This window comes from Pagrus major, chromosome 23, assembly GCF_040436345.1.
Source record: "Pagrus major chromosome 23, Pma_NU_1.0".
Classification (NCBI taxonomy): Eukaryota; Metazoa; Chordata; class Actinopteri; order Spariformes; family Sparidae; genus Pagrus; species Pagrus major.
Window position 1 is genome coordinate 3966403 of NC_133237.1, and position 27252 is coordinate 3993654.

General features: G+C 39.7%; 1 protein-coding gene across 3 annotated transcripts; it reads left to right on the forward strand.

The window, feature by feature from the left end:
• Positions 1 to 9468: 9468 nt before the first annotated feature.
• On the forward strand, positions 9469 to 26401 carry LOC141019387 (SWI/SNF-related matrix-associated actin-dependent regulator of chromatin subfamily E member 1-like). 3 transcript variants are annotated; one of them, XM_073494291.1, is made up of 11 exons: positions 9469 to 9549; positions 10144 to 10206; positions 13159 to 13202; positions 13875 to 13973; positions 18036 to 18128; positions 19452 to 19583; positions 19852 to 20023; positions 20577 to 20749; positions 20860 to 20961; positions 21674 to 21935; positions 23995 to 26401. In XM_073494291.1, exons 2-11 carry the CDS (start codon positions 10200 to 10202, stop codon positions 24357 to 24359), a joined length of 1449 nt encoding a protein of 482 aa, XP_073350392.1. In that variant the 5' UTR covers positions 9469 to 9549; positions 10144 to 10199; the 3' UTR covers positions 24360 to 26401. The 3 variants fall into 3 exon arrangements, with proteins under 3 accessions (XP_073350392.1, XP_073350394.1, XP_073350393.1); XM_073494293.1 differs by having other exon boundaries at positions 18036 to 18116; XM_073494292.1 differs by having other exon boundaries at positions 9506 to 9610.
• Positions 26402 to 27252: the final 851 nt, after the last annotated feature.

Below are 27252 nucleotides of genomic sequence, written 5' to 3' on the forward strand. Positions count from 1 at the left end.
CATCTGGCTCCAAAGCCAATGCAGTCAGATGGCTTTACAATGAACAGGAGATGCAAGATGTTACCATAAGTGTGCATACTTACTTCCGTAAAGAGAATAGATCATACTACCGTCAGTGTGTCATTGAATTTTCCCTTTCCCCTAAGCCTTGTTTGTTCCTAATCAATCATCAACTTCTTATAAGCTAGGAAATCAAACTGATGTTTTCCATGTCTTAGGTAATAACAATATTGTTTGTTTTCTTTGAGATTAATAAGGAGGTATCCAAACTATACACTGTGCACCGCTTTTCTTATTTCATCTATAACCCCAATTGTAAGAAAGTTGGAACTGTATCAAATGTAAATAAAAGTGTAACTCGTAGTAGGAATTGTGTGAAATAAATGCACCACTGAGGGTATCATTATTACTGTTACTTCTTATCATTGTCAAATCTTCTCGTCAGCTACCACATTAACATCCCGTGCTCCTACCCTGCCAGTCTGCACTGATAGAGGAGCGTTAAGTGCAGCAACTTCACTGCTGAAGTTAAATTTCTGGCATCAAATGCCATCAAGGGGGGAAATGCAACACTAGCCTTCACACTGCCTTTTCAAGTTGGGAATCTTGCGCCGACATTCCACGGACAGTTTTGTTCCGCCTCTGATCTGCCAGCGGAGGTAGTAACGGAGCCTAACTCTGTGTGAGCAGCACGGGAAAGGGGTGTGTTGGTGTGATGGTAATCAGTCCGACAACTAAACAGATCCTTCAGTCATCAAGTAAAACATTAGTGTCCCACAAAGCAATGTTACAAGAGCAAACAGTAAATAAAAACAGTAGCCACGGGCAGCATAGCACAACTTCTTGTGTTGGCTTTTAGAGCAGCGAAGAAGAATTGATTTCATACAGATACACACAGACATTTCTACACATACAGACATTAAAACTGTAGTAAATGGCTGGCATGATGTCCATATGACTGTCTACAGGTCGTTTTCAGGTCGATTTTTGCCGAGAACCGCGCACATGTCATGGTAGAAATAGGCGAGACTCCAAATTTTTAGATCATGCGACGCAGCAGCTGCGCTTGACACACGCATGAGAAGTGCGTCTCAGGCATCCAGTATGGACGGTCTAACCTGTTAACATTGAAAAGCGAGAGGTAACACCACGTAGCAGCACTGAACAAGCATCCAGTGTGTCCAGCCAGTAAGAGCGCTTTTACCCTGAAGGCTGATTCCTTGCTGCATGTTTTGTAAGTATTGTATTTGAGTGTATAGTAAAGGATTTATTAACCTTAATGAGGTATTCTCCACACTTACATTAGGTAGCTTCAAAAGCCATAGTTAACTGTTAATAAGTGCATAATTAAGGATCTATTTACAAGAAATCGTTCTTGATTTACATCTGGTAGCAGGACAAAGCTTATCAATACATGATTATGCATTATGCATTATGTATGTATTAATCCTAATAAAGCAACAACAAGCTTAGTAAAGGATTACCAATGACATAATAGCTGGGTTAGTCAAACTCAATAAACGTGTTGACCAACATTTATTACATTAACCTTAATATAAATATAAAACCTGACATCACAAACTGGCATTGGCCGTGAATGGGCCAGGACATGAAAGCTTTACAGCAGGTGATAAAAACCACCCAGAAGATAATTGGAACCCATCTACAGAGCATCAGTGACATCAATGAGGTGAGATGTCTGCACAGAGCCCAAAGATACTAAGAGACAACACCCACCCAGCCACAGTCTGTTCACCCTGCTGCCATATGACAACAGATACAGAAGTATCTGCTGCCAGACCACCAGACTACAGAGCAGCTTCTTACTTCAGGCTGAGACTGGTGGAGTGTCTTGTGTAGCATAAAGGGAGTAAAACATAGTTTTTGTTGTACAACCCTGTGTTGTAAAATGACAAATAAATGAACCTTGGAACCTTTGAAAAAAGCATTATTGTTGTAGTCTATTTCTCTTTCTATTTAAATATGTAGGATCCCTAGTGACAGGTATTCGTTATTTTTGGAAGTCAGTCAGTTAATGGAACTTGGGATCCTAGTACCATTTTTGCATCATAAAAATTCCAGGTAATAGTTTTCTTTTGGCTGGTGGCCCTCCATTAAGATTCAGCTTTGGCCCTCCAAGGGCAAAAGTTTTAATGTTGTGTTAATGTTCATATTACATACATTATATTTTTAAAACTTTAATGCCAATAAAGTTTTAATAGGCTTTTTTCCACAGCAGACATAGTAGATGTAATTAATCACACTAACAATCGCTGAACTCCTCCCAGCTAGTTCCTCGTCATGGCATTGTGCATGCCAGCTAACTGAAATACCTTACTGGAAAGTGAGTCATTATTAATATTCTTGGAATCACATATGTGCTTTTCCTGTTATAAGAAGTCATAATGTCTGCTGTGAACAGGGTCTGTGCTTTGCTTAAATGTGAAAATTACCTGTTTAGAATGTAGCACTGATACTGAGAAGAATGTGGGTGAGACAACATGATGAGTGATGAGTGCCGATTTGTTTGGAGGCTGTTGGATCTGAGCCATGCAGCATTCCCCATTTTCTTCAACATATTGCCTCTTAGTCATCACATTTCCATTTTCCCACTGCATACAGTGGTATGGTTTAATAATGTTTGATATGTTCTTGACATTTTGGGTGATCAAGAATTGATCAATGAGAACAAACTCATCTTACTTTTGGACTTTAAAAAGTGTTTGAAACAATAAAGTTGTGTCTTGCTGTATCACCATTCTTCTCAATTTAATGTCAAATGTGGCAAGTCTGCTTATTTTCTCCAATGCTGTTTAAATTGCTGTTGAATTTCTTAATCTTTTATTGTTGATTGTTTTAATGCAAATAGTATTAAGATCAAAGATTTTACCATAAGCCAACTGGTTTATGATACCTGTTTGTTTCACCAAATTAGCTTTAGGTACCCATTATTAATGAAGCTTACAATGTTTTCTCACATCTAGCTTCATTATACATAATAGTGAGGTCTAAATAATGACTGATGATATAAAGGTTAGGTCGAAATCTCTCTGATTTGTGTGGTGTTTATGGACAGCCCTTTGGTACTACAAAAAAATCATTCTTCAGAGATGGATCCTTATTTCATTGTAGATTTTCATACTTTCAAGATTAACTGGCTAAACATTATTAGTGCATAATAATTCTTAGAAGAAGTTTTTCTAAACGTGTGTCTGACAGTCGGTTCCTCTTGCAGGGTTAGCACAAGACTTCCGAGGCTAAAAAGCCTCTCCACGGGTACACTGGATGGCAGCATTTCTTTTTTCAGTAAATGCATTACTTTTATGAAAAACTAACTAAATAATGGATTACTTGAATTGCAGAACTATCGCCTACCGTAATGTTGTTACTCGTTACAACAAAAAAGTAATCTGAGTATTCAAACGGAACAAGTTATCTTCAACACTGGTGAGCAGGAGCACAGGTTGGACTTGAGTCGTCTGTTATTATTGATTACTCCTCCCTGCTACCACGTGGTAATTTCGCTGGTTTCACTGAGATCACCAACGACTGGGTATTTCCAAAGTGTGCTCTGGCTGCCTGTTGCAACACTTCACTGAGGAGCTCTTTTGATCTGAAGTTAATAGACATGTTTTAGCTTGTCATAACTGCCCACACAAATAATTTGTTTTCATCCACAGACTTGGATTGGTTTCATTTATGTTCTGCCAAAAACATACCCATGACTAATTCAGAGTCTAAATACCAGCCCTTTGCGCCTGTGTGTGTGCGCGCTTTCTGCTGCCTCAAGATAGCAATCCATCATCAATGCGCTTGACCACACCTCACTTTAAGACCAACTTGCCCGGGGAGCAAAGGTCGGCCCGAGTACATTTTGCGCCAAACGTAAGAGATGGCCTTTTAACTTATTAACAACAGACAACGAAAACGGAGCACAGGTGTTGACTAAGAGGCCAGTGGAGAGAAGGCCTCTTGTTCTTGTTCCGGGTCTACAAGCACTGTAACAGTATATGCATCAGTCTGTCTGCTGTAGAATTTCTCAAAACACTCAAAACATTTAAAATGACATGCCCATTCTCCATGTTTGTCCCAGGCTGCCAATAGAGTCTGCTCTAGAGTCTGAGAGAAGTTAAATCCCCATAGCACAGATAGCGCCATGTTGTGGTAGCAACGTCCGGTTCTGGCTAAAACATGGTGACATCTGGATACATTGGTACCTAGTAAGTTTATTCGTTTGGACTGTCAAAATAGCCCATTAATTCGATTAATTAATTACAGAAAAAAACACATAAAACAAAAAAAACACAGATTAATCCCATTCTACGAGGCCCCTTGATCTTACGTCACTGAACATGTTCCACAGCAGATTTGTAAACATGATGGAGATGATATCTAAACACTGCTGAGCATACTGAATGGAAAAGTTCCACTTCAGCCAATGTTTGTGACTGTCAGATGGTTAACATTCTTTCTCAATCTGAGAATGGGCTGTGGTTGATAGTTGGATGTTATCACTACCAGACGCTGTTGTTTCAGCATGATTAACATCATTCGCATGGATAGCATTAGCATAGAAAGTTTTTTTTATGGTCAAATTGTAACCTGTACTGTACATTTACTGCCACTAAACAACCTCTCTGCTAAACTTTCCATCTGCTTCAGTGGCTAAATGCTGTCTGTGCAGCTGCTGACCGTCACTCTCCACTCACTCACTACAATTAGCCCTGTTCTTAAAGGAGCCACACCACTCTTTAATACCAGAAGCCAAGCTTGGTGAATGACATAAAAGTCCCAGATTCTCCTGTATTCCATTACATTTTATCAACAGCTTAATTTTTTTTAAGTTTAAGCACAAAAATAGAAGTATTGACAGAAAGGTCATACAAATACCAAAACACACTGGAGTGGGGCTTCAAAAAACACCCAGATGGAACTGTTGACAGAAGCACCATTTTGAAAAATGTATTTGCATTGACATATTTTTAAATGCTTACGGCAAATATTGACATATGCGATAATTTTGGTTAATTAATCACAAAGCTTGTCATGTATGTGCAAATAAAGTATTTGATTATGGCCTAGGTGGCTTCTCATAGTAGGTGTCCAGTGTATGCCATTTAAACAACAAGATCCTTCTTCAGCCTCCAATCATAAACCTCTTGTGAGAAACAACATCAAAACAAGGCAGATAATATTTAGTTATTAATATCATAGGATATCCCAGGTTTTTGATATTGTCAGTCTAACATTTATTTTTTACTTACGCTATACCATTCATAATAAACTTTTGTTTTTAAGTCAATTTTGCCAAGCAATACAATGATGTTCAATAACACATTTTGATCATCTTAAAACCACTTCACACATCACTAAAGTCTTTACTAAATAAGATATTCCTTATCTTATTATGATGCAACCTCATTTAGTAAATACCTATTTTTAAACCAGCTTGTAGTTACCAATAACTTTTGAGTTATGGCTAGCTGGTGCAGCCCAGAGATTCTAAAAATGGTTGATAATGAGCTCAGTTTTTGCACACAAATAAAAGCAAAAAGTCAAAACAAACTCAGACATGAAACGGATTGACTGATTGTTTGAGTTTTAGATTTTATTGATTATGTACAGTTTTTTACTGAACGAGCAGTTTCAATAAGCACAACATAAATGAGAGCATAAATACAAAAGGAACCTGTCCACTGCTTGTGAACAGTGATGTGTTTGTCAGCTTACTTTAATGAGCTTATTTCTATTAGCTCAGGATAATCACGTCATGTACAAAATCTACAAACCCATGTTGGGGACACAGTTTTTCTCGTTGTCAGTCACTTGTACCTTCATGACAGGTTCGTAGCAGTCAGACATTACGGCCATGATGGTAACACTTTGGCTTTTGTGAGTAAGAACGGGGCCCTTTGCTTTGCCTCTGGCGAAAGTTGTTTCCATATTCTTTGACAGCTCACGAAAAAGATCACGATTGCACTCTTTGCTGATGTCAAACACTCCCACTGCACACACATTTGACTTCCGATTAAGGTCAAACGGCACCTTGAACATGACAGCCATTTGCTCAGTGGATGCTTTTGCTGGATCATTGACGAGATCATAAGTGAAGATGCCGACAGATCCGCATGCTGTGTATGGAGTCTTGGTGAACAGCACCCTCCCGGATGAGGACGGCAGGATTTTTGGAGGCAGAGGAACGCTGCAGCGTCCACTGGCAATGTGCATCCTAAACATAAAGGACAGCAACACATTTAAGATTTAAGGACAGATTTGAATATAAGATGGGGAATACTAAATGTTGCTTGACATCAAAGAATAAAATTAGCAATTACCTGGGGTTGCTCAGAGTGTAAGTCAAACTGTCATTTATAATCTCAATGTCACACTGGCGATGTGTTGGTGCTGCTTTAGCTATGACACCAGCAACTGCAATGACTCCCTGTACAATCCCAGATGCTATGTCTATAAAATCCATGAAGGCTGACTTTGCAAAGGAACCACCTGCCCAGACACAGAGACAGAATAATTGCTTGATTTGAATTAACAGAAATGCATGAAGTTACATGTAGGAGTGAGGATGTTTGCTGACTATTACATATACATCAATATGTATATATAAGCACAATGATAACTTTACTTGTATATTACTTTTCTTAATATAGTAACAAATGACATAAGAGGCAGTAATTAGATCACACAATAAGAAGTATTATAAAGAAAGTTACAAGATATGCATAAATTGACATCATCACAACAGTACAGAAAACCTAATCTAAGTAATCTCAGTAACAGTAAAACATGTTTAAATTGGTTTTAGTGTAATAACAAAACATTGCGAGCCAGTGGAATGTTAGTATCACAGGGTAAACAACAACAACATGCTGTCTTAAGTATTTAAAGTGTTAAGGCAATATGAAAAATTGTATTTAATTTAAAAATCTGCTCACAAAACTAAAAGCAACCTGATTGTGATTCTATAAAAAAACATTGTTATCATGCAAAGCTTAGTAAAAAAAACCACAAAAAAAAACCATAAATAAATAAATAAAGACTTCCCCTCTGTATGCAAGTCTACTCACCTCCAGTAGTCTAACCTGTGAAGAACACCTCAAGTGGCCAACTCTGGCTGTCTGACTTCCAAGTCACCCGTACTTATTGAGCGGCAAAACCTGTTTTTTCATTCCACTAAACAAGTTAGTTTACAGTTTACGGTTATCAAAGCTGAAAACACTTCCAGTCATATCCTTCCTTGCATGCAAACACACACTGAGACTTACATTAATTGCCTGGAGACTCACCCTAATCTGAAAACTGAGCCTCACCCTGACCCTGAGAGATGAGTGCCTGTTTGCAGGTTATGATAGATTAAGATGTATTTCAATGAAAGAAGCTTTTTCAAGCAAGTTTCCTTCCAAGGAACGTGGAGTTGGATAAATATGATGGCAAACAGGGTTTCAATTGAGTTCCACTTCATGTGTCAAAGTCATTAATGTCCATTTTGAGCTTTACCCTGCTAGTTAAACATTATTATAAATTAAGCTTTGTATCAGTGAAATAAGCTTTTACAAGCAAGCTTCCTGCCCAAAAACATGTAATGTAGGGTAAAAATGAAAAATAGTTTCAGTTGAGATCCCCTTCATATTTTGTGTCCAAGTCATTAATGTCCATTTTGGGCTTTTCTCTGTGAAATAAAAATCTTTATGCCTCTTTTTATAAATTAAGCAACATTTCAGTGAAAGAAGTCGTTTCAAGCAAGTTTCTACCAAGGAATGTGTTAAGTTGGATAAATATGATGGCAAACATGGTTTCAATTGTTTTCCACTTAGATGTTCAAAGTCAGTTAATGCACAATTCGAGCGATTCTCTGTAAAATAAGCATCTTTTTGCCCATGACACATTAAGCTGTATTACAGAGAAATAAGCTTTTCTACCAAGGAACGTCTGAAGTTGGATAAATATGATGGCAAACATGGTTTCAATTGTTTTCCAGTAAATTTTTAAGTCAAAAGTTATTAATGCCCATTTTGAGAGTTTTACTGCTACATAAGCGTCTTTTTGCACAGTACAGTAAATTAAGCAATATTTCAGTGAAAATCGTTTTTCAAGCAAGTTTCCTACCAAAGTGTAAAAAGTGTAAATTTGGATAAATATTATGCCACACATGGTTTAAATGGAGTGCCACTTCATGTTTTGTGTAGAAGACAGTGATGTCAATTTTGGCTTAACCCGAAGTTACGGATCTGATTTGCCAACTTCCCTTAACTACCTTACCCGCCCACCATATCGGTGGTATTTGAAGTGGGTCGATCCTACTTCAAATAACCCGATATGGTGGGTGGGTATCACGATTAGACCAGAAAAAAGTTTCCCTTGCCGGGGCCCACAGGGGTCCTAAAAATAGGCCGGGGGGTCCCAGCCTAGAACCTGGTGTTATTTTATTGATGGATTTATCAGTGTTGGGGAGTAGTAAACTAGGCTTCATGTAATTAAACTAGTAAAATGACTAAATTAGTATTTTAACTGTATTTTGCATTTGCTTGCAGTTAGTTCAACTACATTCATATTTGTACAGTGATTCAAATGACTTTTTTGCAATTTTTGTGTAGCTGACATATAAGCCCTTTACACACAGAGATTCCACAACATTGCAGCAACAAAGGCTTGCCTTTATGCGTGACGGTGCACATCATAACGTTGAGATCTATGGTTTTTTTTGGATGTGTTTCCCCAAGTTTCCACCTGTAAATGTAAAAATGTCTAAGCAAACTGTTTATAATCATATGGATGCTGTTATATGTGTTGTGATTGAGATTCTGAGCCACCTTGCATCGTGTAAAGTGACAAAGAGAAGTTCTTTGCTCTAAATTACATCATATAACCATCATCAGTTAATAGTGGACCTTGTCTGGCTCTCACTTGCAGAGTGGGATGCTGTTTTTTCGGGGGAAAGTTTACTGAAAACTCAGTCGGGAAGGTTGCAGTGACTTTTCCACATTAAATTTGGGGATTTTTTTCTATATAAGTTGCCAAAGATGGCTTTACAAATTCAGATTCCAAACATTTAGAAAAAACGTTTTTCTTTTTGGGCCATGTTTTTATTGCAGATAAAACATGTTACTCACTAACTGTATAATATTTGGGTTGCTCATTTAAAAATATAAAGTCTTATTCAGTGAAGGTCTATATGACTCTTCCTCGTGTGGGACAGGTGGGATGGCGCTCTAGCGCCCCCTATTGACGAGTTGCCACTGCTGACATGTCTTTGTCGCCTACCACTATTGTGTGGTTGTAATTACTAAGTTTGAATATATTAGCTGTCATTAATCATAAGAACTGATTATTGCTTAAAGCAAGTCAAAGCTATGTTTTCAAAGTAGCTTCCACAACACTGGTGGTGATGCAACTGTGCCGCAGATGTGTATTTGAAGTAACTGAGCTCTTATTCTGAAAACATCCTTTCCGTCGGCCAGACCAAAAACATCACTTCCGGTGTGGTTGTGAGTCGAAAGAAGCGGCCCTGCCTGCAGCGGAACAAAGAGCCACTGAGTGAGTCTGGTTACGTTGTTTCCAACAGAACTTCTTGGGAATGTAACATTTATACCAGTTTGTAAGTGAGATGTAAAACGACCTTAATGTGTTTATTTTACAATTATCTAACTTCGCTGGTAGGGCTGTGTTAGCTCTTTACATCCATGTGCTAGGCGGTAGCGGGTGCTGTATTGTCCGTTAGCTCACTAACTATTAGCTTCTACAGAAAGGGTTATTCAAACATATGACAAGTGTTGCTCTCTTCAGAAGTGGGAACCATACTGCAGAAACGCGTGTTTTGTGTGTTTACTAGTTTTTAGAACTAATTTGCTAGAAAATCCACTGACTTTGATAACAGCTTCAATGTTATTATGGGGAAAAATGTGTCTTTGTGTTAGCAAGGTAGGCTGGAAGGCCAGGCCGGGTAAGCTAACGTTAACGAAGCTGTACAAGCCCCGTCAGCCATTGTTTCATTAATCGTTGTCGGTGTTCGTCACTTTCAGTCATCTGCCGGTGTCTTTTTTATGGTACTTGGTCTACCAAACGACTTATTGCAATAGCGGAGTGAATCTTATTTGTGTGCTTTGTTTTTTGTCGTGTTTTCTCATCCAGGTTAACCAGTATGTATAAGAAATAGCCTACTGTCCTTAGTCCCGCCTCCAGACAAGATGTCAAGTAAGTAAACATTTAATTAAAATTGTATAAATCACATTTATATTTATCATATGAATAAAACATATTTTTTATTTTTTGGTAATTTACCTTATGTGTATATATATATATATATATATATATATATATATATATATATATATATATATAAAATTGCATGATTGTCCAAAGTCCATTAATCGCACATTTTTTATCCAGCCTCAATTTACCTAATAGAGATATTTTTCAAGTTTTGATGCTCCTATAGACACGGGAGTTAACAAATATGCTTGCTTTATACAAATGTGTGTTTATTATTATTATTGCAACAATCTAAAACAATGACAAATACTGTCCAGAATAACCTCAGAGGTACTGCATGCTCAAAAAATATACTGAAAGCATAACATGGAAAACTCAAGCCCAACAAGCAAAACAGATGGGCATACTGACCTGAATGTAATACTAACACAATGGCATGTCCAACTTTACACTTGTAAAGCTTAACTATACAATGTTAATCAGCATGCATGCTGTAGCCACCCATTTAGCTATCGCTGTTGAAAGGTTGTCTCATGAAGAGTTGTCCAGGCATCCCCGCTGCAAACCATCCTGCGTGATCTGCCTTTGACGAGGGGGAGGAGGGCTTGGCCAGCAAGTGGTATTTGAGACTGGACGTACTCCGGTGGTAACTCAGTTCACATCGACAGTAAATTCAAATAACTTTGTTCTTGTCGAGAGAACAATTTGGCAGGGCTTTGAAGCTCAACTTGCCAGTCGGAAGGCCTTTGTCTTTATCCATTTCTGGATGGGTCGTGATACTGTTTTGTGCACTCGCATCATGTACACATGCCAGGTTTATATTTGTGCTGATTATGAAACCAAGCCAAAGACGAGCCGATAATATATAGTATAAACCTGTCAAATGTGGCCAGAAATGACGTTTGATTATTCCTTCTAAAAATCACTGAGGTTCAAACCATTTGTCTCTTATTACATATTACATCAACAGTGTTTCCCATAAGTCAGAGAGACTCTGGTGGTCCTTCATAGTCTAATTTGCTGCGCCATGGTCTCATATTGACCCAAACATGTTTTCACCTCTAATAATAGTGCTGAAGATCTCCCAGCGTTTTGTGTCCTTGCTTCAGCAAAGCATCTTTCACTCCCAGTCAGTCTACACACCTGCCCCCTGCTGTACGTGTACAAATGCTCTCTCTCTCTCGCTCTCGCTCTCTCTCTCTCTCTCTCTCTCTCTCTCTCTCTCTCTCTCTCTCACTCACTCACTCACTCACTCACTCACTCAGTGTTATTTGATTATTTTCTACATTTTATACTTTGCATAATTTCTTATTTATGAGACAGCCTCTTAATTGTTTAAGGTGCATCATTCTATAGCTTCACATTTCTATTCCTTAGTGGAATTTTAAACATACTTTTGGTCAAAGTATGCATGTTTAGCTGGCCAAACCTTTCCCTCGGAGGGCCAAATCTGAAACCTAATGTTGGGCCCTGGGCCAAAAGCAAGCGGCTATTATATGGTTCTGAAGCTAAATGGTAAAACAGCATTTTCCATATACCAACTGCCAGCCTGGCTCGTCTCGGTTTGACTCAGTGCAACATTTGCTTTTTCCACCACAACTGGACTACCTGCTTGAAGGTGTGTAACTAATGGCACGCTTGTCTTGATCCTCACAGAACTATCAAATCCCCGCTAATTTGGTTACAAACGCATATCATGCTGTGTAACTTCTTCACAAAGTTATAGTCATTTAAAAAGCTTTTATGATGAAGCAGTATTACAGGAAACATTGTTTTCACCCACAGTAACTAAACATGATTCACGAAAAAGCTGAAAGTGAACACAATGCAACAGTTAAACACAGCAGATGAGAGAAACTAAAGAGTTCTCAAAACTTCAGCAGGTCCATCGGGAGCACGGCTTGGCGCAGTAAAACTGGTGTGATGGAAAAGCAAATCGGCACAGCTTGACTCGGCCAAAAGTGCTGGTGGAAAAACATCCCATGTTCCCCTAATGGACTGACTTCCTGCTCACAGTGTCACTCTGCTCGCCATGCTTAGATTATGAAAATAATTAAATAATTAGGGATCCACATATTTAAGGGATTTTAACTAAAAAAATTGACATAAAAACATTTTGCGGCAGCCCTGTTTCAGAGTCAGTATGCTATTATCAAAGGCCTTCCAAAAACTTGGTTTCTGCATGATGATGTTGCTTCATATAAACCCCTTAGCCTGCCTAATGAGCCTCTCCTCCCTTACTGAGAGCTACAGGTCAATGTCTCTTTGAACATGGCTTGGTGCGTGACTGAACTACTCTCAGTCAAAGGGCTGGCCAGTGGCCCACAGTCGGCAGGATACGCGTTGCCGCCACTTGCTCTATTCATTCACTCTCTTGCTCGCTCGACCACTGCTGCTCTGTCTGTCTCCCTGAGCTGCGGAGTCGGTGCCAACTTTGAATAGTGTTTGTAACTGCTGAATGGCAGTGTCCACACCAAGGATGGACCTCCACTCTAAAAACCACAGCCCTCTTTCGTTCTCTTGTCTCTCTGCACCGTGGTTGGTGCTAGAGTGAGATCAAGTGAACAACTCATATTTTATGTTATTTGATGGCACAATTTTTGTACCGTGTGCAGATCCCACTCTCTGCAGCCGTGTTGGGTTGTGACCTCTGCCATCATTATCACACGGTTGTTGATTAATTATTTGCGCGTTTCAACTTGACCTACCCTTCCTTTACAATCAATCAATGAATGTGTGTGTGACTCCTGTCCGTCTTAGTGTATGCCAGGCAGGCAGTCGCGCTCGTACTGCTCTTTTTTCCAAAATGAAATATGAATTTTCACAAATGAATAGTTTTTTTAAACAATGATATATTCATGTTTAGACTGTTCGTTTATAGACATTTGTTGCTCTTAATAGCTGTTAACATTTCTTTTCTCCTTTCTCACGCAGAGCGACCATCCTACGCCCCTCCCCCTCCCCCTGCCCCGACAACAGTAAGTGTCCAACACTCAGTTCCAGACTCAGTCTTGTTGCTGTAGTGACCACAGGGTCATGATAGCTCTCTACACTCTTTTTGGTTTCTTTTATCTTTCTTACTTCCTCTTTCTCCACATTTTGATATTGCTTTCATTAAATTTCTTCCTCTGTCTGAACACACAGAGGTTGCCACAAGTTTGTTCAGCTCTCCATCATCGCTCTCACTCCTGCCTTTTCCTGTCCTACCACCACTTATTGAAGGGCTTGTTCAGAAGGGGTTAAAGTGGCTCATGTGCTTTTATTGCTACTGGGGACTTTATTTTCATCATCAAATTTCAGAGTTTAGCACATGCGTACAGTTATGGGTCAACATGCTTTTTATTTCCTTACATTCAGTAATGAAATGCAATGGTGTGGTCACATGACTAATTAATAGGGGGTGATCTGAGCCTGTGCTGTTTTACATGCAACATTTACATGTTGTGCACTCATTCTTAATGCCAGCCTGCTGGCCAGTTGCCTTTTTTTGCCTTGCACGATGACATCATGGAAAACAAACAAACAAGCAAAACAAGATACATATATTTTCATGTTTTCCCCCCTTTTCACTTATTTATGTTTATCCCTCTTCCTCCTCTTGTTTGTGAGCCATTTCTCATTCGTGTTTTGTCTCATTTGTCTTCCATCAGCAAATGCCTTCCACCCCAGGGTTTGTGGGCTACAACCCTTACAGCCATCTGGCCTACAACAACCTCCGCCTGGGAGGGAGCTCCGGAGGCTCCAGCAGGGTAATGAAATGATGAAGGGATTTGGAGAAAAAAAACAGAATGGGGATGGGTGCAGGTTTTAGAGGGAGGGTAGTCATAATCTGTCCTGTCTAAATGTAGGGGCACAGATATGGAGAAAGTGGAAAGAGATGATTTTAAAAAAGCTTACTAGGTGGCGCTAACGCACCCTAAGGTTGATGATGACATCAGAGTAACAAGAAAATGGGTAGTGGGAGGCTGAACAAGAGGGAAATAATCTGGACACATTTGAACAAAAGAAATAGACTGAAGATGGATTTGTGGTTACACTGTTTGGTAGTGGAGACTGCAACAGACTATGGTCAGAAATCAGGGCGATTTGAATATTACCAATATGGTAATTTGTGTTACAGTTGAGCAAAGTGAGTTAAGTCAGTTCAGTTTTCTTCAGGCAGCTCACCTGCAGCTCCCACAGTTAGTTTTTGAAACAGTCCAGATCCTTTTCCCTGTTATATAATGAAATAAGCCACTGCTGGGCTCAAAGCACAATGCAAACAGTTTTGTTTAGTTGACTAGTTTGACTTCCAATCACCAAAACTATCAGTTAAAGCTCCTATTAGTGAGACGGTAATGCTGATGCTTTGGGTTTCCCAACTCAACTGGTGCTTTGGGATTGTAGGTTGGGACTGCCGCTGTCTGAAAGCATCAATATTCCACAAGTTGGGAATGAGATTTGAAAATCGAGTATCTTACTAGTAGGAGCTTTAATTTGCTGTCAGACTTCACAAAGCAAATCTGGAATGAAGTAGGCAACTTCTAAAGTATTGGGCTATAGTTCATTAAACTTAGTTTCTTAACAAAATAATAAATTAAATGTTGTTTATGTCACCTGAACAAACATAGTGTTAGTTCCTTTTTTTTTCTTTTTGCAAACTGAACTGTATGAAGGGATATCTTTGACTCATTTATACCCCTTTTCCACTGGTCAGATCCCACATACACACTAAGATCAGGCTTTTGTGTGCAATGGGAGTGTGTACACTCTGCGTTTACACCCGAGTCAATTGACTGCAGTAGACAGAGGTTTTTTCAGCTTGGCTCGGCTTTGATCTAAACGTAAGACCCAGGTGAACGCGATGTTTAGCACTCGGTGGTGGCGTGTAAATAAGGAAGGAATTTGGGATGCAGTCTATTCAAGTTTTATTACTGCACACAGCGTTGAAAGGCAGAAACAGTTAATTCCTATGAGAGCTGCTCAGTTGTGTTTTGAAGCCAAAAAGAAATATCGACTGCCCGGTTATGAAAATTCTTGGATCGCCGACCGAGCCAGCTAACTTCTGGTTTAGCACCTGGCTAACTTGATTGGGGATAAAATAATGTAATTGTCAAATTATGATTGTTTCGTGTTGGTTGTGACGCTCATAATAAGAATAATAATAAGATTTTATCCACTGTTTTACAGATGCCTTTTTCATAATGGCTCTATTATTGTTTTCTCTTCTGTTACAACTGTTTCCGGCGCAATCTTAACGTGACGTGAAATGTGGTGTACAACGTAACGCTTAAGATTAAAATGACAGGTGGGTGGGCTGCCTGCCTGCGGGAAGAGGGGAATGGGGTCATTACGGTCAAAAAACCTGTGTGGACCCGTTCATTTTGGTGGAAAATTAGACTTTTCAATGCAGGCACTATAGTATTTTAGTCTGTTACACCGAGCCATTTCACTTTCATTCAAATAGCATATAAAATAACTGTGGCATCCACTAAATGATGAGTAAAACATAATCAGTCACTGTGATTATGATACTGATACTGATGATGATACTAGTCACATAATTTCCTCGCAAAATTTTGAGAACACTGGCCAGTAACCGCAGGCTGTACATTTTCTATTTCACTTCATGAATGCGTGAGTTTTATGTCTTTGTGTTATTTCTGCTTGTAAGGTACAAGAGGTAGAATGTCATACTTGTGTTAATTAGGGATGTTGCTAACAACTAATTCACCTGAGGATTAAATTTATGTTTAACCTTGGACTAGTCGACGCGTCTAAAAATATGAAAACAATCAGAAAACGAGCAGAATTCAATCTGTTTTTCCAAAAAATTTTAGTGTATATTATCCCAGCCAAACCATAAATCCCATTCTTCAATGGCCAAATGTTATTTTACATGCTGCTGAAATGTGTGGCACTTTGTACCGTGCTTTATGAACATCACATTTTATCCTTGAAAACATGATGGAATTCACAAATTAGGAGTTAACAAACAGCATTTACTGAAAACGATATTCAACCTAACAAAAATAATCTGAATATTATTACTCAACAGTTAACAATCGTGTTAACATTACTAATGGATGATTGCTTTTTACAAAGCCACCTTAGACTAGGAATGCATCCCACTGTTTCTGCAAAATGAATCTTTGAGTCAATAGCCCCATTCACACTGCCCTTTCAAGGCGGGAATCATGCGCTGATGCTCCGTCTAGCCATCTGTGTGAAAGTTACAGTGGGGGACAGCCTCTGATCCACCACAGGGTGCAGTAACAGCCACAGCAGAGGCGAGACGCCGTATGTGTGAATGGGAAAGCCAGGAGCGCGTGACAGGGGTGTGTTGGTCTGATGGTGTTCACAGTATGACAGCTAAACGGCTCCTTCGCTCACAAATAAAAGAGAAATGTCCCACACTTAAACCCAAAAGGCAATGTTACAAGAACAAACAACAGTAATGTGGTAGCAGGTTGTCTCTTCATCTTACATGAGGGGAAAAAAATACTCCAGTTTTATGTTGAAAAGCCTCTGTCATCCTGTCTGTCCTACCGACTCCTCGTCACATTTATGGCCGAAAAACAGTGTCTGTCCCCGGCAGCAGAACCAGGCGGCTCCCGCAGTTGCAGAACAAAAAACTTTAAATCAACGGTCTTTGTCTCCTTCCACTATTGTGTTGTTGTAGTTACTGTCTCTGGAAACTTGTAAAGAAAAAATTCACCGCGACTGTCAGGTTCAGTGTGAACAAACCTAGGCGGCGAAAATGTGAGCCTTCTCTGCAGTGATAATGTGGAATCTCTGTGTGAAAAGGGCTGATATCTACTGGTAAACACAAACCCTTAATGGCTGGTTTTCTTACCAGCCATTAAGCTTCAACAACATTTAAGGACAAAAAGCATGCATACAAGTTAGTGAGGAGAAAAGACACTGCCCATGCTCTTTACTAACCAGGGTTAGGGTAAGGACTGCGTACAATCTTTTAAAGCCCAACCCTGTCCTGTGCTCATAAGACAGAAAAATGTCATTTTTTTATTTACCTCTGAAGTGCAATGCATTAAGTAAAACTGCACCTTTCCTCTGGAGCATGTCAGCACTAGGGAACAGGCCAATTTTTTGTCAACTTGCAAAGATGCCACCGGTGTGTGGGCTCAGGCCGTACATATACCTACTTTTTAACCACATGTTTGAGTAGATGCCATGCGCCAAGTTTTTCTTGAGAGGTTCAAACCTCCTTTTTGTAGAGGACGCTGCCATACGTGTGGCAGTTGGCCTCCTTTTGGTCAGTTTGATGGATATAAATAGCCTTTTCTTCATGGTTGCTCAGAACCTGGTAGAAATGTAAACAGGCATACACAGTAGGAATTGTAATTCCTGATGTACGTCCTGTCTTTGCCACAGAACTCAAATGGTTGTTCCCACCTGGTAGTCATTGAACCCCCCACATAGACGCAGTCTTCCCTCTTCTTGTGGTTTCATTCCTTATTGACAGCCTCTCAAAATAATTCAAGCCATTGGCTGCTAAAAATTCATTAACATCCATACATGCATGTGAATGAATTGACATGCATCTTAAATGCATTTATCAAGCTGTAATGAAACATCCAGGACCACTTGAGCGTTATGTATTTTCATGTTCCCATGTACACGTCTTATTTTGCCTTAACACAAGCCTCACCATGATCAGACCATAATCAGCTGATGTTTTATGACCATTATTTTTTTTTCTCTGTAAGCCTGTGTCCGTTTTGGTTGTTTCCCCTTCATCTACATCACTTCCATCTCCTCATTCACACTTTTCTCCCCTTCTTTTGTCCCCCTTCTCTTTCCTTCCACAGAACGCCTCAGGCATCACCGTCCCAAAGCCGCCCAAACCTCCAGACAAGCCACTGATGCCTTACATGCGGTACAGCCGGAAGGTAAGCAGGAAGGTAAGACACCCATCCACGGTGTCTGCTTTTACTGCTTGTCCTCCCATCCCCTGAAGAGTTGCAGGGGTTTTAGGGTGGGAAACAGCCAAGCCATGACGCCTTCACCACCACCTCAACCACCTAGTGGACGCTCTCCACTATCCTGTTGGCTCTCTGTAGCCTCCTTTGTTTGTCAACCATAAAGAGAAATTACAACATCTCTTTGTGTTTCCGTCTGCAAGCATGATCTGCTCCTGCTTTCATTTCCCCCTTTATGTGCTTGTTGCTTTGCTGCTTCTGTAGTTTCAGAGCTGAAATTCTAACATTGAATAGTACATAAAGACAAAATCTATTCTAAACATTCATCATGTCGTAAAACTGGTGATTCTGTCTTTAGAAATGCTTCATTCCATTCCATCCAGGCTTTTTGCAGTGCTTGACAGTGGCTCTCACAGCTCAACACACTGCAACTTAAGAAAACACATTTAAAGAGTCGAAACAGGCAATTAAGAAACATCCTCACCAGTTTGACAATAAGCGTGCTCTGATCAGGATTTTTGGGGTATCGGCCGATACAGATCAAGAGGACTTTTCTTTACTAATTGTCATCTAGTTGCTAGTCGAGTATCTGGCTAAATCTGTACCAATGTACACCGATGTGAAGTGTCTGTTACTCTAACCTCAAAGTACCTGTACCTTCAAACCGTACTGAAGTTCTTCAGTACATATATTTAGTGTAAACTTGTTTGTGTTGTCACATAAAATGACAGTTCACTGTTTAACACCACATGTTCCTCTGAAGAGAAACTCAGTCCTGTTGTGTTTATCTGTAATCTATTAGCTCTGTTAGCTGTAAGCTCCTGTAGCCAACACACACCGCAGCACTCTGCTGCTCAACGGCTGCTAACTATTCTCTTGGTGTTACAGACACTTTACATCTGCGTACATTTTATCGATCTTAAGTCACCAGGTACAAGCAGTGACCAGGTGGAGTAGTGGCTTCAGGGCACAAAGACCTTAGACCTTTTATTGGAGCACCCTTACTTATTTTAATGTGCTTGTGTTTGACTTTTTGCCTGTTTTCTCAAGTTGCAATGTAGTGAGCTCTCTGGACCACCATAAATGAACTTTACCATTATGCCAGTTGATAATTCTGTCCAATAAGAACTAATTTTTTCCTTTGCACTTTTCCTCCTTTGTTTCCTGCACTGTCTTGTAGTAATCTAACTTACCATTAAATGCAGTTGCCTTGTAGTAACCATTTGTTATTTTTGTGTATGTGTGTGGGGTGATGCCCCTGCCTTTGCATGTGTGTTTGTGTCTTGCGTTGCGTGCATATGCAAGGTATGGGACCAAGTGAAGGCATCCAACCCGGACCTGAAGCTGTGGGAGATTGGAAAGATTATCGGAGGGATGTGGCGAGACCTGACTGATGAGGAGAAACAGGACTACCTGAACGAGTATGAAGCTGAGAAGGTGAGCTGTCTGAAGTGTCCTGATTACTGCTGAGGTTAGCTCTGCAGTTCATTTATGTTTTCTGTGCGTCTTTGAAAGCAAAATTGTGTTGGTAGAAAGTAAAAATGTGTAGATCTTGAGACACTGTTGATTACTTCAATACTGTTAGTATCGTAAGACTTTGTTCGTTTGAAGTGTCAGAAATGACAATTGTGTGTCATAAGAAAACAAACACAATAAGACGTCTCCTTTAAATTAGACTTACTTGCTTTTCTCCTCTCCCTCTCAGATCGAGTATAATGATTCTTTGAAGGCGTACCACAACTCACCAGCCTACCTGGCCTACGTCAACGCTAAGAATCGAGCCGAGGCCGCCATGGAGGAGGAGAGCAGACAGAGGCAGAGTCGCATGGACAAAGGAGAGCCGTACATGAGCATTCAGCCTGCTGAAGACCCTGATGGTCAGTTTGAGAGATGATTGGTGTGCATCAGTCAGACTTTCAAAGAAAGAAAGATCTTCACTGATTGATTTTTATTACCTAAACAAACTCTTGTTTTCATGACTGAATTTACTGAATAAACAAACTGACCTTAAAGGACAACGCAATGTGTTGTCTTAATGTTTTACTCTGTTTATATGTGGTGGACCCTGCCACCTTTCTAGCTTCAAACAGGGTTCTGGGGACCTTGTTTTCCCTCTGAGAATAGCTTCTTTATTCACTTATGGAAAAAAACATATTTCTGAGTATTTCTGTTTCATTACCTCATTAATATTGTAAGTATAAAAGTTCTGAGTTTGAATTTCTTCTCCAAAACTACATAGTGCCCCTTTTTAAAAATGTGTTAAAACCATGAGCAGAAGTGAAACCAGTGTCACTACAAAGCACTGAAAACATTTTGTTTTTTGTGGACTTTTTAAACAAATGCTCAAAGCATGTGTGAATGTAAACCGTCAGCCTGGCCCCTCCGTCCTCATGGTGATCACTAAAATGTGATTCTGTTTCTTCCATCCAGACTATGATGATGGTTTTTCAGTGAAGCACACAGCAGCTGCTCGCTTCCAGAGGAACCACCGGCTCATCAGTGACATCCTCAGTGAGATTGTGGTGCCTGATGTCCGTTCGGTGGTCACCACAGCCCGCATGCAGGTCCTGAAGAGGCAGGTGCAGTCGCTCATGGTGCACCAGGTAGGTTGCACAGACTGAGATGTTGTCCTCCGCACATGGTGAACAAATGTCAGGTACTGATGAACTTCAGAGACTCTGTGTGTTTCAACTGTGTTTCTTGTGTGTTTCAGAGAAAGCTGGAGGCAGAGCTTCTGCAGATTGAGGATCGCCACCAAGACAAGAAAAGACGCTTCCTAGAGACCACCGACTCATTCAACACTGAGCTCAAGCGGGTACAGCCAGACTTTGTTTCTCTAGAGACAGCTGAGAGAAGTAGGGATGTGTGTGATTAGTCATCTAGTTGATTAAACATTGTTACCCTCACAGTTGGCACCATAAATACCAACCTTACACAAATTTACATTATAGTGTATACATAGTTTGCACTTAATTGTCATGCCTTACCAGTCAAATGTTGCCTTATAAAAAAAATACGAGCATCCCTTACTAATGTTAACAACGATTTCGTCTCAGATGGTAATATAGGCAGATTATTTTGGACAATGTTTAACCTTATAGATTAAATTGAGCTCAACTTTTACTGCTTTCTTAGTGGTTTCTTACTTTTTGACTAGTTAACTAGTCTAAGTTTAAACATCAGGAAAATTTGTTGTAACATCCCTGGTTAGAAGTAGTGATGAGGTTTTATTCCAGATCATGAAACATCCATTTGGAATAATGTGTAGCCACAGGTTCATGTTATTTAATTACCCCATAACTAAATCTGAACCTCACCACAGCAGAAGAGGATATTACTCGTGTAGTGTGAGTTCTAAAATACAAAAGGAGCCAAATACTGAATATTTTCACTTGACTTTATGTACACTAATCTGTGAACCTGTATCTTGTTCTCACTACTGTGCTTTTTCATTAGTGTGAAAACTGTTTAAGGTTAATTTGTGACTAGAGAATTAGGTTTTGTTTACAAGTGTTTCCTGTGTCTAGCTCTGCAGTCAGAAGGTAGAAGTGGACATGGAGAAGCTGGCAGCAGAGATGGCTGCAGCTGAAGAAGCAGCCAGGCGTCGGGCGGAGGAGAGGGAGCGCGAGGCGGCCGAGCAGGCAGAGAAAGCTGCGCAGCAGGCTCAACAACAACAGCAGGAGGCCGCAACAAACAAAGCTGCTGAGCAGAGCAGTGCTAATGCTAGCAGCACAGCTAACACAACCTCAGGGACCAAGGAGGAGGACAAGCCCACACCAATGGAGACAGGTATGGACAGTATTCACAAAACTAATTTGTTAAGTACTTTGTTACATTTTCAAGAAAATGGCTGTATAAAAGTATTAGTCCTTAGAGTTTAAAATAAATCAACTTTGTAGTTTTTAACATCTCTAAACAGATGCCTGCATATAAATGCAGAATCTGTAGGCAGCAACACAATTTTGCCATCAGAAACATTCTGGTTATGTAGTATTAACCAATCACATGAGTGGACTAAATGCATGCAGGTAAACGGTGTGGGGAGCAAAGGAGGCAGAACATGTCGGCCAAAATGCAATCCCAGAGCCCACCAGCTATCATCTGACAACCATTTAAGGGTGTGAATCTTTGGATATCTCATGATTAATTTTGATTCCGATTCTTGGGTGTCTGATTCGATTCAGAATCAATTCTCAATTTAATGAATACAAACTCGGGCAGTATTTTTAGTCTTTTGCTCCATTATACTGCGTGCTAAACCATTCAACCAGTCGAATGAAATACAATATGAAACACAACTTAACAAAGTTAACAGCATCAGTGTATTCATTTGAAAGCATCTACCAGTGATGCCTGTATGTGGATAACAAAATAAGGTGATGAGCTCTGCTATGTTAGTAACGCTATATGTCCAACAGTAAGAGCAGCCTCTCTGCTGCACTGTTAGCTCCAGGAGGACCATTGTACCAGATGCTGAGCAGAAGCAGAGTTTTTGATTAGATTTACTTTCATCACCACAGAGTTTAACGTGTTGAATCCCTAGTGTGTTTGTTAGCGCTTGTCAGCTGGTTGTTTGTTACTGCTGACCGCTGCTCCGCTCCATAAAAATTAGTCTCTGGTTGACGGTGTAAAAACTGTTCAGAAACATGTGACCTGCTTCACGTTCATCTCACAAAGGTCCAGTCATTAAATTAAATAAATGTTTCAACTGGTGCCTTGTTAGCAGGTAACTCTAGTGTGTGTAAATTGCTGTAAATTGTCCAGGTGCTGCACTACCCCCGCAGTTGAGTTCTGCTTTTATCGTTCAGTCAACGTCCCGTTATTAACATTTAGAAAATTGTTTTTTGACATTTATGAATCAATTCTGAGGGTCGGGTACCGTTCACATTTAAGGGGATACCGGTGCCGATACCAGTACCCAAACGTACCTTTTGTTAATACAGAGAGATCAAAGTACAGAAAAAAGTAATTTCCATTCTAACCAGTTAAATCATTCACTTCAAAATATCATGAGTCATATTTCCAGTAATAATGCACATCACGTCTGTCAGGCTGTCCAAGTTTTATTTCAGTAGCATCTTGCTATAGTGCATATGAATCTGGTTAATAAAATTCTTTATGAAGTAAACTGCTACATTTAGCTGTTCCTGCTCATCAACTTGGTGCTTTAAGAATAAATATATTAGAAAACAGCTCTCCTGGCACACAACATCTTCACTAGTGGTGGCTGTATTTCAGAATCAGTACTAAAAGTAATTGAAAAATATAATATAAATATAAATAGAGATGAAAAAAAAAATAGAGTAGACAATAACACACTAACCCCTTGAGCTTGCTGTAGTGGCTCAGTGTTACAGTGCTACAGCAGCAGATTGAGCTTACCTACGTGTAGTCAGCAGTTAAAATTGAGTTTCCAAAGCATATGAAATACTGTATATGCCTGTATTAATCAGCACACGTCATTTATGTGAAATATGTGAATTAAAATGTATAATTTGTAGATATAATTTTGTTCTGTTATGGCATAAATGGGAATTCCCATCATGTGTTAGCATCGAGCTAGCGGGTTGAGTGCTTGTTATATAAAATAATTTTGGGAAGTTTCAACAGTGATCCAACGACATTGTCACAATATTAATATCAAGGTATTTTGTCAAAAAATAAAGTCATTTTGTTTCCCAGTCCTAACAAGTACTTTTGAGGAGATTTTAAATTATTGTTAATATTGTGTATCGTGATGCATCCTAAAAATGTCAAGATATTATATTAAGGCCATATCATCCAGCCCTCCTCAACATCCATTTGATCTTAATCAAATCTCCCTCTCTCTCCTTGATTCCCTCTCCAGATGAGGCAACGCCTGCAGAGCCTTCCTCAGACCCCCAGTCTGCTCCACCTCCTCCTTCTGACCGCCCCTCTTCTGCCTCTGATAAAGCAACCCCTCCCCCCGAGCCCCCCAGGGAGAGTAGCACTCCCATCAGCAGTGCCCCCAGTGATGACAGCAACAGCAGCAGCATGCCCCCTCCTTCCTCAGACAGCACCCCCGGTGCAGCAGCCCCTGACCTCCCAGCAGCCCCAGAACCCAACTCCAGTGCAACTAACCCTAATGCGGCTACAGCACCTCCGCCTCCCCCTGCCTCAGAAGAAGCAACCCCTCCTCCACCACCACCACTACTATCCCCCAGCCAGAGCAGCCAACAGTATGATATGTAATAGTCAGTCAGTCAGATCTACAGTGGTAGCTGTACAGTCCTCCCTGTTCTGCAGCTCTCCGGAGTTGAGAGTAGGTGTAGAAGACATGGGACTTGTATGGTGGCTCTGAGTGGTTGAGGGTCGTTGGTCAATAGTTAACATGTCTTTGATATAAAAGTGATGTAGGCTTTTCATCAGCCAGCCTCATGTAGCTGGACCAAACAAGGATCAGGATTTCACTTAAATCTGCGTACGTTTCCTTTTAGATGTACTCGGCATGCCTGGTTTGATGATATGAGTGGATGGATTGATATAACACCAAAGAGTACAATAGCTGACCTGACGCAGTTTGTGCTCCAGGCACCGTACAAACCACTCCTTTCCTCATCATGTCACATGGTGGACTTTTTAGTACAAGATGACCACATACACCCTTCAAACAGGATACTGGTGGGGTGGGGTATAAGTGTAAATAGTCAGCAGTGATACACTTCACATCACTGTAACTGCTGTCTGTAATCTTCCAAATCCATGCGTTCACCTTGCATACATTTCCAGTCAGCCGGAACATTCACAACATTAGCAGTAAAGTTGACCTTTGACCCAGGTTTAATGTCAGCTTAAGTTGGCCTGAAGTCCAAGGTCAAAAGTGTTTCTACATCAGACCACAACTGTCATGTCAGAATGTCACATTGTGAAACCACGGTGACGTTACATGTCCAACAGTCCAAATCCTAGATACTCAGTTTACCATGTGACAGAGAAAAGCTGCAGATTCTCACATTAGAGGCTGAACTGCACTTTTTGGGTTTGAAAAATTGATTGGATATCAAAATTTCAAAATTGTCAATCATCATTTTAAAATTGACTAATCCTCTAAGATATAAATCTTCATCAGCGTGCTACTGTGCGAGTTGCATCATCATCGCTCCTGTTTGAAGCAGCATTGTACGCAGTGCTCCATAATACTTCTCGTCTCAGACAGCAGGACAAAGTGATTTCACTTTGTCTTCTCCATACATAGTTCAAATGCAAACCTTAAATAACTCCCACTGTGTAGACCTGTACTGTTGGATGTGGCTGAACTGTTTGAGTTACACATACTTGCATATTGCTCAGTCTTGATGTATAAACCTTTAAATCAGCCCACATATATTTCTTAAAGAAGACCCCAGCTGCAAACTCTAGAGGTTTTGGTACATGACTTGTCTGAAAGCTCAGTGTATGTTCTGGTGATAAAGGGCAACCTCGCATGAAAGGACCTCAACCCCCCCACCCCCCACAATTTAAAACCTCAGAATTTTGTAGTTTCAGTTTGTGTGATTTGCTAAACTACTACTGTTACTTTGTGTTTTTAGAGATCTAGTGGAACCTTTTAGATGAATATAATCAAATCCAGCCTTCGTATTAAACCTGTACTCTTGAATCAGACAACATTTCTAGCAGGTTTGTTTGATTGGGCATGACACATCCCATGATTGTTTCCAGTTTTAAAGTTGATATCGATTTGTGCACCCACATTCTGCATGCTTATACTAAATACTAACCATAATCCTGCAAGCATTTGAACAGTTTCTGAAGTCTTGGTCAAAGAGTTTAGGACGGGTGATGTTTGCAATGTAAGAAGTGTAAGACAAAACACAACACACGATGTGTGTGAGAAACGCAGGTAATGATATGGGTATGTCTTCAAGGTGCTTTGTAAAATCTGTGGATGAAAACATGACTTGCATTTGTTCCCCTGTACTCATCATATTTATGTAGAGAGAACTGACACCTACTCAGTCATCATTTAATCTGTAAGAGCGTTTCTACATATTGAGGCTGTTTTTTTAGACTACATTCATCCTTTATTCATATTGACAACACAAGCATTTAACTTGAGCAGAGATATGCACACGATACCCTCATCCAGACCTGACCTCAGTCACTTGTGCATTTAAAGGACTGTTTTCTTACTTGAATTGGACTGTTTTTAGTAATATGCCTCTGTTTTTTGCATCTTTCTTTTTTACTGTCTCAACTTAATCTATCCAAATAAAGATGATTTCTCAGTCTTTTAACCTCTTTTTTCTGATGATATAATCTCTAAGTTTGGCCATTATTTCAAATATTAGTTTTCATATGGGTCTCATTACATTCTTGTCCAAGTAGACCAAGTACAAAAAAGGAAAGGGCAAAAGAAACGGTGAGCAGAAGTGCTCCATAAATCATGATTAACAAACTACAGATGCAAACTAAACAAAGTATAGCATACATTTAGATTAGAGCTCTAAAGTGCTGAGGGCTTTATGTATTGAGACAAAGTGTTCATTACTAAATAAATACAGTTACATACAATAAATAGACAAAATATATGCAATGTGATCAAGATATTAAAGTAATCCAATACATTTTCATGAATTAGGGTCTTCATATAAATGTAGTAGTGTAAAATTGATTTTAACAGCATCATGTAGTATTTTATAGAGAAAATAGTTAAAGGAACAGTTCACCCCAAAAGTTATCTCCTTCCATGCTGAAAAACAACTGGGATAAGGGAAATTTAAAAAATGGCTCCATATAGCTCATGCAGCATAACTAGCCCTGAGATGGCAAATTGGTCTGATAAGATGTTATTTACACCCTTTTTAAAACCAAAAGCTGAAAGCTTAGCACCCCGTCTGAAGTGGGTGCATGAGCTCGACCACGCATGGTGGGTGTAAATCAAGTCTTCAAATCAATTAGGACTAAGGCACAGCTTTTTTTTTGTCATGGTATGATACACTTCCACAGAATTTAATATAATAAAAAAGAAAGATATATGAGTTTATAAATATATATGCCTTTAGACATACATGCCTGTCCATATGACTATAAATACATTTGTGATATAAATGTAACATAATATACAAAATTATATACTATGTATGAT

Bases quoted from the DNA above. Each gene is read 5' to 3' on its own strand.
- LOC141019387 (XM_073494291.1), top strand. The intron at 19,584-19,851 runs GTGAGCTGTCTG...TCTCCCTCTCAG, and splicing joins ACGAGTATGAAGCTGAGAAG to ATCGAGTATAATGATTCTTT. The intron at 20,962-21,673 runs GTACAGCCAGAC...TCCTGTGTCTAG, and splicing joins TCAACACTGAGCTCAAGCGG to CTCTGCAGTCAGAAGGTAGA.